Source organism: Physeter macrocephalus, chromosome 5 (assembly GCF_002837175.3).
Source record: "Physeter macrocephalus isolate SW-GA chromosome 5, ASM283717v5, whole genome shotgun sequence".
Taxonomy (NCBI): Eukaryota; Metazoa; Chordata; class Mammalia; order Artiodactyla; family Physeteridae; genus Physeter; species Physeter macrocephalus.
Genome location: NC_041218.1, coordinates 94701681 through 94712719, shown reverse-complemented (window position 1 = coordinate 94712719; position 11039 = coordinate 94701681). Strand labels below are relative to the sequence as shown.

Sequence of the window (11039 nt, the reverse complement as noted above, 5' to 3'; positions counted from 1 at the left end):
GTGGTATGCGGGCCTCCCTCTGCTGCGGCCTCTCCCGTTGCGGAGCACAGGCTCCGGACGCGCAGGCCCAGCGGCCACGGCTCACGGGCCCAGCCGCTCCGCGGCACGTGGGATCCTCCCAGACCGGGGCGCGAACCCGGTTCCCCTGCCTCGGCAGGCGGACGCGCAACCACTGCGCCACCAGGGAAGCCCCAGAATCCTGTCCTTTAAGGTTCTGTTGAATCCTCCCTTTTCCGTGAAGCCTCCCTCCTGTTAGTGCTTTAGCTAGCATCTGGAGCGAGAAAGGCCGTGACGTGTATGTCATTTCACGTTTTTTGCATCACCCACGGTATATTGCGCATGCGCTCAACAAAAATGATGGAGCAGGTGTTTGAAAGAAACAGAAAGGGCCAAGCAAAGATAAATGGCCACCCTTATCTTCCCTGCTTTTGGCCAAAATGAAATTCCTATGGGGAAACTTGAAGTCTCCAATCCGGTTCAAGCTTTCCTGTGTATGGTTGAAACTAAGGAACGTTGTACGAAGATATGAATAATGGATAGATCTCTAAAACGCTTATTGTCCAAAATACTGGAGTGCCGAGTGAGATGTATGCTGCCGATGGTGGTCTCACTGACTCCAGTGAAAAGCTTGCTGGATGTTAGTTCTAGAATTCTAACGCACTGCTGAAGTGAGAAATCATTTTCAGTTGACTTCAGAGAAGGTATTGCCTTAGTTTAACTTGAGAGGCACAGGTACACGTGGCACCGCAGCCCCGTGTATAGCACTTGGGTTGAGATGGATGGAGCCTCATAGCCTGAACTTTTCTCATGGGGCCACTGGTTGTCAGAGCTCTGAGGGCCACCCAAGCAGGCGTTCTTTGCCTGAATCAGGTGGGCTTATTTCTCTAAGCAGACCCACATTTCAATCAGCAATCAATCTGTTCCCCTAGCTCTGTTCACGTGACATTTCTGCATGTCTCCCATGCCATCTTTGCCTGAATTAGCCCCTGTTTGTTTGTGTGATGCTTCTTAGACAAGGAAAGGACCTCCTGTCCCACCTCTCCCTAAAGTCACCCCAACAAAGGAGCTGCAGCAGGAGAACATCATCAGTTTCTTCGAGGACAACTTTGTTCCGGAAATCAGTGTGACGACGCCTTCTCAGGTAAGTGCCTCATACAGAGCTGGGATGTTCACTAAAGCACCACAGCAGAGGGGCTCTCAGAGCTCATCTCTAAAGAAGGTGGCAGATGGTCAAGCCAACAGTGTAATTTTAGTTGTCATTCAAGTTTGCTTTATCAATACTTGGTATGTCTAAAAGGTTCTCAAATGGGAGATGTGCGGTATTTGAAAAGACTCATTTTTCCCACTGTTAAGAGTTGTACATCCTTCCTGTAGAAAGTTGGGAAGAACACTAAGTGTAAAGTGAAGAATTTTAATAATCCCTTAAATCATAACACTAACATAACCAACCGCTGATGCATTTTGGTTTACTTTCTTTTAGTTATTTTTTCTTTTAGTTTTTTTGTTTTATCAATTTTGCAGCACAGAATTCAGATTGTATTGTTATGTATTCCTGAATTTTCTGCTTCATCTTACTGAGCATTTTTTCATGTCATAATCTTGTCTTTTCCAAAAAAAAGTTTGAACGGGGTATTCTATCAGATGGATGTAACCAACTGCTGATGGTGGTCATAGGTTACTTCCACTTTTTCTGTTACTTCACCAGCACCTTGGTGATATCAATATATATTAATACACGTTTGTGCCTTTTATCATTTCTTCCATATTGGTCCCTAGTAGAGAATATGAAAATGAAATTCAGAGAGGTGAATATTAAGTCTTTTGACCTTTAGCAGGAATAAATGTATTCATTTACATGACTCGGCACCAGCATTCCCCCTGCTTTTCAAGATACCTGATTGTGTGTGTGTTCCACCTACAGCTATTCTCAATGTTATACCCATACCTGTCCCAGTTTGGTTGTCCCGTTGCCTCAAGGATAGTCTTGACTTAGTTGCTCCTAATGCCCTCAAAGCCATCTCTTTGTTAAAACTGAATGTCCCCAGAGAAGTCATGCCAACCAATATCATTTCCTCCTGGTGTTCTCAGGGTCAGAAATAATTTTAACATTTTGCAAGGGGTGCAAACACAACATTGTAATTACTGAGTACGTCCATAACAACACTACATATGGTGTCCCAATTACAATTGCATCCTGTCGATAATAATGGAAATAATGTACTGAAAACAGGGAGCTCAGAAAATGAAAGCTCAGAAGCAGCGCAGTGGCGCATCATAATTTCTCATCTCTTTCAAGGGCATTTATGTATCAGCACGATGCTTTTAGCTGTCGTTTTCCTTCTCCTGTTGTTTGTATGAGATGCTGAATTTGGTAAGCTAATTAGAACTTGAAATGTGATTTAGCAGCTCCTTTGAGGAGGGGGAATTGCACTTTTCTCAGTGCGTGGACCAATTATATCTGTGGATACACAGATGCCACCAGGGATAGCGGTCTTAGAGCCAAATGATCTTACCCAGCATCCACCATGGCCCTGGCACCAAACTTGAGCAGTTTTCATTTCCAAGTTGTGCTGTCCCTTTGTATTTCTAACAGCTCATTCTGTTTTTAGCTACATCAGTTTAAAAGTGACAGTGTTTTAGGGTGATAATACCCTACTCAAGTTGCTTTCACCTGGACCCCGCGAGAGCATCCTCTCAATTCCATCGTCAATAGAGAATGTGGCCACCTAGAAGCCGTGTGTATTTAGCTGAGGACATGTAGCAGCTGAGGCCACTGAAGTAGAGAAAACGTGACACATAGACTGGTTCTGAAGTAAAGATGGGGTTTAAAAGAGTTCTTTCTTTGAAAATGTTTTTTTATTTGCAGTTTGCTGGCTCACATAAGGGTCCTTTACAGTGGGGGGGAAAAAAAAGAATCAAAGCCCTTCTAAAAATTACAGATGCCAGAAGAGGTGCCTGAGTCCTTCTAAGAGTGTTAACGTGTGCTGGTGTTGTTGAATGAGAGTGACGGGCAAAGCAAGAGTTAGGGAGAGGAAGCATCTTTCAAAGCAGAAACGTTTCCAGCTGTGGCCGGAGCAGCTGTGGCTACTGCAGTGACACAGTTAGCTGATGGAGCCCCCTTGCCCCAGCTTGGATAGTCTGCATGCACGACTCCAAGGCTGTTGGAAAGAGAAGGAAAAGCATCTCCCATTTTGCAATATATTTTAATACACATTTGCGCCTTTTATCATTTCTTTTTTTTAGAACTTTGCAGCAGGTTTTTATTTTTGCTTTATATCTATTACAGTGTTTGAAACCTGCAGAAATACATATTCTCTTCAAATTTGGATGTGTATATAAGTATCATTTGTCTGGACTCAGAACACTCAATGCTATGGTTTCTTGGCCTCTATCTGCTCTGAAATCATCAAGCTTTGTCTGTCTACCGTTTATAACTTACCGGCTGGGTCACGTCCATCAGTGTGCCAGGTGACTTTGAAAGAAGTAACCCCCAGAGACATTATGGGGGTGCATTTTGGGGGGTTCCTCTTCATACAGATTGTTTTCTTTTAATCTGGGAAGGAGGCAGAAGGGATTTTCTGTCACCTTCTTCTGGACATAAGTGGCAGCATGGTTCTAGCAGGTGGACCCCAGTATATAACTCGAAGCATTTCCATCGACTCAATGGCTGTGAGTCTCATGTCACAGTAAGAGCAAAGGGTGAATCAAGGATTTATGTTTCAGTCTGCTTTCTCCCTTATTGAGGGATATAATCCAGCTTTATTTAATTTCACTTATTTTTTCTTTATTGAAGTATGGTTGATTTACAATGTTGTGTTAGCTTCTGGCGTACAGCAAAGTGATTCATATATATATTTATATATAAATTTTATTTTACTGTTTTCAAAATGTTTAATGGGTCATTTTACATTTAACAAATAGATTTATGCCCCCAGCTTGCTATTTTCATCATTTGCATAATGGGGAAGAAAAGCATTTGTATTACTCCCACCTAGAAGCTCAAGATGTGATGAATGAAATATTCCTCATCTCTGATGGATTTGTATGTTTCATTCACCAGGCTTCGTCACAGCGATAATTCTCTCTTGAGAACGTCCTGGGATTGGAAACAGAAATCCCTCAGGTCTACAGAGCCCTCTAATGGCCCAAACCTTAAATGTAGCATGTGTATTCGGGAAATATATATTTCCCAGAATCTTCTCTGGAAATATCCTTATCTGCTTATAGGGAGATGCCTGCTTATCAAGACCACAGGGCTGACTTTGCTTTTCTGGTTCTGTGTTTACAAATATGGACCCGATAAAGGACAAATCCATCCCTCCATGTTTTTAACTCCCAGGAACTTAAATAGGAAGAAATCCTGTGTGTGTGTGTGTGTGTGTGTGTGTGTGTGTGTGTGTGTGTGTGTGCACGCACCAGCATTATTCTTTTAAAACAGCATTTGCCATCTAGTCCCATGAGATGCTGTGAAAAGGGCATCTTTGATCACAGAAGGGGGGGGCTGCATCTCCTTTTGCATTTTCCATAGCCCCTATCAGCATGTATGGGGCTGTGAGGAGTTCTGCGACAAAAATCTCTGTGTACTTTCTTTAAATAAGAGCTTCTCAATCTCCCATTCCCCTCAAAATACTCTCTATTCTTAGGAAATGGATTTTTGGTAAACATTTTTAAAAGGAAGATTTTAAAGGTATTATGTCCCTGGAAACCAAATATATGGGAAATAAATAAGATTTTTACAAGAGATCAAGACGAAAAAAACCGATCGTGTGTATAAATACACATAGATATATGTGTACATGCAAGGTTGTCTCCTTTTTTCTTCCCAAAATGTCCTGGAGTGCTTTCTATGCTGACTTGATTACTTAACTTTAATTCAGATACTCACCATCCCCTGTCCCACCAGGCCTTTCCTTAGGGATTGTGGTCCTGGGCAAATGCTGTTTTTGGTGCAGGGTCTCTCCATATAAGCAGTCTGAGTCACTTGATGTGAGCGTGCCAGCAGCGTCCTGGTGGCCAGTCTCACGGGACCCCGTAAGTGAAATGCCGGCCGGGCCTGGCCACCAAGTTCCAGGACAACCTGGTGGTTTATGAGCCCCAGACTCCTGGGGCATGAGATGGACCCTCCCTGTGGAGTTAGGGTGGGAGAATGCTCCAAAGTGGAAAGATGGGGGCCAGGCCCATGCAGGTCCTGGTCCAGGGGTGTCCTGCTTGGATGGCACTGCTAGCTGTAGCTGGTTCCCACAACCAGAGGGTGACCTAAAAAATTCCAAGAAAGGTGCTCAAAAGCGTGGGGACCCCTTGAGAGGCACGGCTTGGGGCAGGGTCCCTTCTTGCCTATTTTCCTTTCAAATAGCAGTGAGGAAGAAAAGATGGCTTGTTTTTGGATGTTTTTCATAGCAGATACCCCAGCTATTTGGTCTAAATCTTTTCCCAACAATGACGTCACATATTTTCTCTCTTTGATATAGCTTTCTTGTTTACGAATCCAAAGGGATTATCTTCTGAACAGCCCAGCTTGTTCCTGCAAGCCCTCCTGTCACCCTGATGTGCGGGAAGGCAAGACATCAGCACAGCCTTTAAATTGTGTGACCCTTGGGATCAAGTCAGCACTATTTACTTTGCTACTCTTAGATCTCCGTTCTCCGGCCTAAGGCTGCATCTTACATTTTAAGTTCGTGACATCATCCTCTTTTTCCTAGCCAATCAAACTGAAATAGATTTTTCAACTTGCAAAATACGTTCACGAGACAGCCCTTTTTCATCTCCTCAATGCTGATGGGGCCAGCCTGCGATTATTTACATGTGTGTCAGTGGTTTCCCGGGTGTCTGTAACCTGCTTTTAAATACCGCCCTGGCTTTTCTTTTCAATGTAGCATATTTCTGGACCAGCTGCTTCTACTTTCAGTTGATATTTTTTTCAAAGTAAACATGTTAACATTCTCTGAAGTCAGAAAGAATTAATAAGATGAAAATCAGAAAGAGGAAAAAATAGTGCTTTTCAAGCCCAGAGTCAGTCAGTATGGGTTGAAATTTATTTCTTTACATATGGATATACAATAGTTGAAAAGTCTAAAAAAAAAAAGAAAAAAAAGAAAAGTCTAGCATTATTCTCCTTAATTGCCTTTGTACCTTTGTGGAAAATTAATTGTCCATATGTGTATAGTTCTATTTCTGCACCGGTTTTCCATTGATCTTTTTGCTTACATTTATGCCAGTACCACACTATCTTGATGACTGTCCCTTTATACTGTCTTGAAACCGGATAGGGTTATTCCTTCAACTTTGTTATTCTTTTTCAGAGTTGTTTCGGCTATTCTAGGTCCTTTGAGTTTCCATATGAATTTTAGAATCAATTTGTAAGTTTCTACAAACTTTGGGGACATTGTATTAGATTTCTAGGGCTGTCGTAATAAAGCACCACAAATAGCGTGGCTTAAAATAACAGGCATTTATTCTCTCACAGTTCTGCGGCTAGACGTCCAAGATCAAGGTGTCAGCAGGGCCGTGTTCCCTCTGAAAGGCTCTGGGGGAGGATTCTTTCTTGCACCTCTAATTTCTGTTGGTTGCTGGCAATCCTTGGTGTGCATTGGTGTGTAGACCCATCATTCCACTCTCTGCCTCTGTCATCCCACTGCATTCTCCCTGTGTGTCTGTGTGCTCTGTATCTTCGCATGGCATTGTCTTTGTGTCTTTATATCCGGCATTCCCTCTTCTTATAAGGACACCAGCTATTGCATTAAGGCCCAGCCTAATCCAGTGTGACCTCATGTTATTTTCATTACATCTGCCAAGAACCTATAGCCAAATAAGGTCACATTCAGAGGTTTCTGATGGACGTGAATTTTACAGGGGACTGGGTGGGCACAGTTTTCAACCCAATACAGATGATTGGAATTGCGTTGATTCTGTAGATCAATTTGGAGAGCACTGACATCTTAATAATATTGAGTTGTCTGATCCATAAACACAGTATATCTCTCCCTTTATTAAGATCTTTAACTTATCTTTGCTGTGTTTTGTAGTAGTCAGTATAAAAGCATTTCACATCTTTTGTTGGGTTTATCCCTAAGTATTTCGTATTTTTAGTGTGAATGTAAATCATATTTTAAAAATGTCAGTTTCTGGGTTTTTATACTGTTATATATAAATATAACTGATTTTTGTATATTGATGCTGTATCCTGCAGCCTTGTTAAACTCAATATTAGTTCCTTAGCTTTTTTGCAGATTTCACTGGATTTTCTGTGTAGGTGATTGTATCTTCTGTGAGTAAAGATAGTATTATTTCTTCCTTTCTAATTTGGAGGCCCTTTATTTCCTGCCTTATTTCACTGTCTAGTACTGCCAGTATAATGTTGAAAAGAAGTGCTGAAGAAGCTGTCCTTGCCTTGATCTTAGGGGAAAAGCATCCAGTCTTTTGTTATTAAGCATGATGATAGCTATAGGTTTTTGTAGATACCTTTTTTTTTTTTTTTTTTTTTTTTTGTAGATACCCTTTATCAGGTTGAGGAAGTTGGCTTTTTTACCTACCTTGTTCAGAGTTTTGGACAGGACTGGAGGTGGATTTTTTCAAATACTTTCTCTACACTATTAAGATGATCATATGAGTTTTCTTTTTTAATTTGTTAATATGATGAATTATATTCATTGGTTTTCACATGGTAAATCAATCATGCATTCCTGAGATAAATTCCATTTGGTCATGATGCATTATACTTGTATACATATTTTTATTCAATTTGCCAAAGCTTTTTCTAGAGCTTTTCTGCCTGTATTCATGAGGTTTATTAGTCCGCAGGGTGTTTTTTTAAACAACATCTTTGTCTTATTTTAGTACCAGGGTAACGCTTGCCTCATAGAATGAATGGGGAAGTATTCTCTCATCTTCAATTTTCCGGGAAAGATTATATGGGACTGGTATTTTTTCTTCCTTAAATGTGTGGTAGAATTCACCAGAGAAGCCATCTGGCCTGAAGGGTTGTTATTACTATTATTATTATTATTAATGGACAAATGTCTTAAACTATCAATGCAATTCCTTTAATCGATATAGAGCAATTCAAGTGATTTCTTTTTGAGTAAGCCTTGGGAGTTTGTGTTTCTTAAGAAATTTGTTTCATCTAAGTTGTCAAATGTATTGGAATAAAGTGATTCATAATATTTCCTTAATATTCTTTCTAATGTCTGTGGCTCTGCCCCCGCTCTCATTTCTTTTTCTTTTCTTAAAATTTATTTATTTATTTATTTAATTTTGGCTGCCTTGGGTCTTCATTGCTGCGTGCGGGCTTTCTTTAGTTGTGGTGAGCGGGGTCTACTCTTCGTTGTGGTGCGCGGGCTTCTCATTGTGGTGGCTTCGCTTGTTGTGGAGCATGTGCTGTAGGTGCACAGGCTTCAGTGATTGTGGCTCGCAGGCTCAGTAGTTGTGGCGCACGGATTTAGTTGCTCCACAGCATGTGGGATCTTCCTGGACCGGGGCACGAACTCGTGTCCCCTGCATCGGCAGGCGGATTCTCAACTACTGCGCCACCAGGGAAGCCCCATGATGGATATTTGATGACAGTTATTTTACACAGACATCATTACTAATAGTAGTAACAATGTGGCTTCCATTTCCATTTTGAGTATCTCTAATATATTATATTCAGTGCATTTCTTGTCTTTATTACTCATGGTAGTCTTACTAGGTATTATTATTCTCATTTTATGCATGAAGAAATGGAGGCTCAAAGAAGTTGAATTAACCGCCCAGTGTGAGACAGCAAGCAAGTGGCAAAATTGGGGTGCAAACCCAGATTTATTTCAATCAAAGTCAAAGCATAATCGACTAATTTTTTTAATCCTTGATCTCTAAATTCCCATTTGAGCTTCCTTAAGGGGACCTATTTGGCTCCTAAGGGACCAATGGACATGTTTGTGTGGCCTCAATTTTTCTGCAGAACTAGCAGAATGTCAAGAATTCCTGGGCTTCCCTGGTGGCGCAGTGGTTGAGAGTCCGCCTGCCGATGCAGGGGACACGGGTTCGTGCCCCGGTCCGGGAGGATCCCACATGCCGTGGAGCGGCTGGGTCCGTGAGCCATGGCCACTGAGCCTGCGCGTCCGGAGCCTGCGCTCCGCAACGCGAGAGGCCACAACAGTGAGAGGCCCGCGTACCGCAAAAAAAAAAAAAAAAAAGTATATATGAGGAATAATTGTGCTGCAAAATAGATAATTCAAGACTAACAGCAGGATATATAAGCAGATTTCCTCCTACAATGAGTGTGGATATACCAAAAAAAGTATTATCTGTTCTGCCCCCAGGCTTTTCATACATTTCTGAATTTTTAAGTCTTATGTCTATGATCAACATTAATTAAAATAACTCCTCTGTTCTTTAAATTTTTCTTCTAAACATCTCTATTTTTATATAATACTTTATCCATTGTGCCCTTTCAATTTCTAGGCAACAGATGGTCAGAATTGAAGCTTATATCAAATACCAAACGTATGTAACTCGAATTGTGTGAAAACTGACCCCAATTCTCTCCACTGTGGTACAGTTTATGAGGGCTTATTTCAGCTTTGACCTTTACTGAGTAACCTGAGTCTGGGTTAGACCAACTTCAAGGCCATGCTCTGTCATGATCTCACAATAAATGTGCGTTGCTGGTATAGTGGTAAGCATAGCTGCCTTCCACAGTAAATGAACTAAGGTTAGTGCTCAGTATTATAATTTTTTTTGCTGTTGTTATAGCAGGACCTTCATTCGCTATTTGGCTTACTTTCTTTCTAATCTAAAAATGTTCTTGGGGTAGGAGCTCATTTTGCATTGAAAACTGGGGTACGTGTTTTTCTCTCTTTCGCTCCCTCATAAACACAGTTGGGACAAACAGTATTATGGATGAAGAGTGGATCACATGATAACTGAAACCAGGGGTGGGGCATCTCTGAGGGGAAGAGGCAGGTGGGATGAGATCACAGTAGACAACAATCCCTGCCTCTTTTTTTAAAAAAAATAAATTTATTTATTTATTTATTTTTTGGCTGCGTTGGGTCTTCGTTGCTGCACGTGGGCTCTCTCTAGTTGTGGCGAGCGGGGGCTACTCTTCATTGCGGTGCGCAGGCTTCTCATTGCGGTGGCTTCTCTTGTTGCGGTGGCTTCTCTTGTTGCGGAGCATGGGCCGTGGGCACGCGGGCTTCAGTAGTTGTGGCTCGCGGGCTCTAGAGCACAGGCTCAGTAGTTGTGGCTCACGGGCTTAGTTGCCTCACGGCATGTGGCATCTTCCCAGACCAGGGCTCGAACCTGTGTCCCTTGCATTGGCAGGTGGATTCTAAACCACTCCGCCACCAGGGAAGTCACCCTTACTTTTTAAATCTTAGCTTCCTAGGGTGCATCACAGCAGTGGGTGACTGTAACGGGTCCAAGCCTTAGCCCATCTTATCTACTTGGTCCTCTGTAAATCTTGACCTGAGTTTTCTGAGCTGGCAGAGAAGGAGATTCCTTGGATCTTGGTGGCTTTAGGATACATTTCTCAGACATTCTCTTTGTTGCCTGGACTTGGAGCTGAACAAAGGATAAGAACTGGAGCCTGGGCCATGTACCTGAGCATCTTAGGTGATACTTGGCTGGAGGTGGTTATTTCACCTCTCATCATACATAATTAGTGACACTGGGAGCCCATGGATGAACCAGCTAAGTGGTAAATTATCAAAGCGTGCTTTGGGGATATCAGCTGAAATTGGAGGGTTATACATGGAATAGATCATGAAGTCTGATGAGATTCAAGCTCGTGCATGTTTTGTTTTGTTTTAACAGAATGAAGTCCCTGAGGTGAAGAAAGAGGAGACCTTGTTGGATCTGGACTTCGATCCTTTCAAGCCCGACATGCCCTCTGCGGGTTCTGCTGGAGTAACCCACTCACCGATGTCGCAGGTACCAAGTGGATTTTTTGATGTTTGGGGCTGATATTTCATAAACTTTAATAAGCTCAGTAAGGCATTTCGCTGACCCCTCTCCCTTTCACGTGACTATTGACTTTTCTTTTCAGTTGATGGATATTTCCT

The 11039-nt window shown here is 42.1% G+C and overlaps 1 protein-coding gene across 1 annotated transcript in view; it reads left to right on the top strand.

Moving 5' to 3' along the window:
• Positions 1–11039, top strand: part of AMPH (amphiphysin) — a 200285-nt gene that overhangs the window by 145862 nt on the left and 43384 nt on the right. The window contains exons 11-12 of the mRNA XM_007110538.3: positions 1013–1141; positions 10792–10908. Of these exons, the coding sequence (XP_007110600.1) occupies positions 1013–1141; positions 10792–10908 (246 nt within the window). The remainder of the gene's footprint in view (positions 1–1012; positions 1142–10791; positions 10909–11039) is intronic.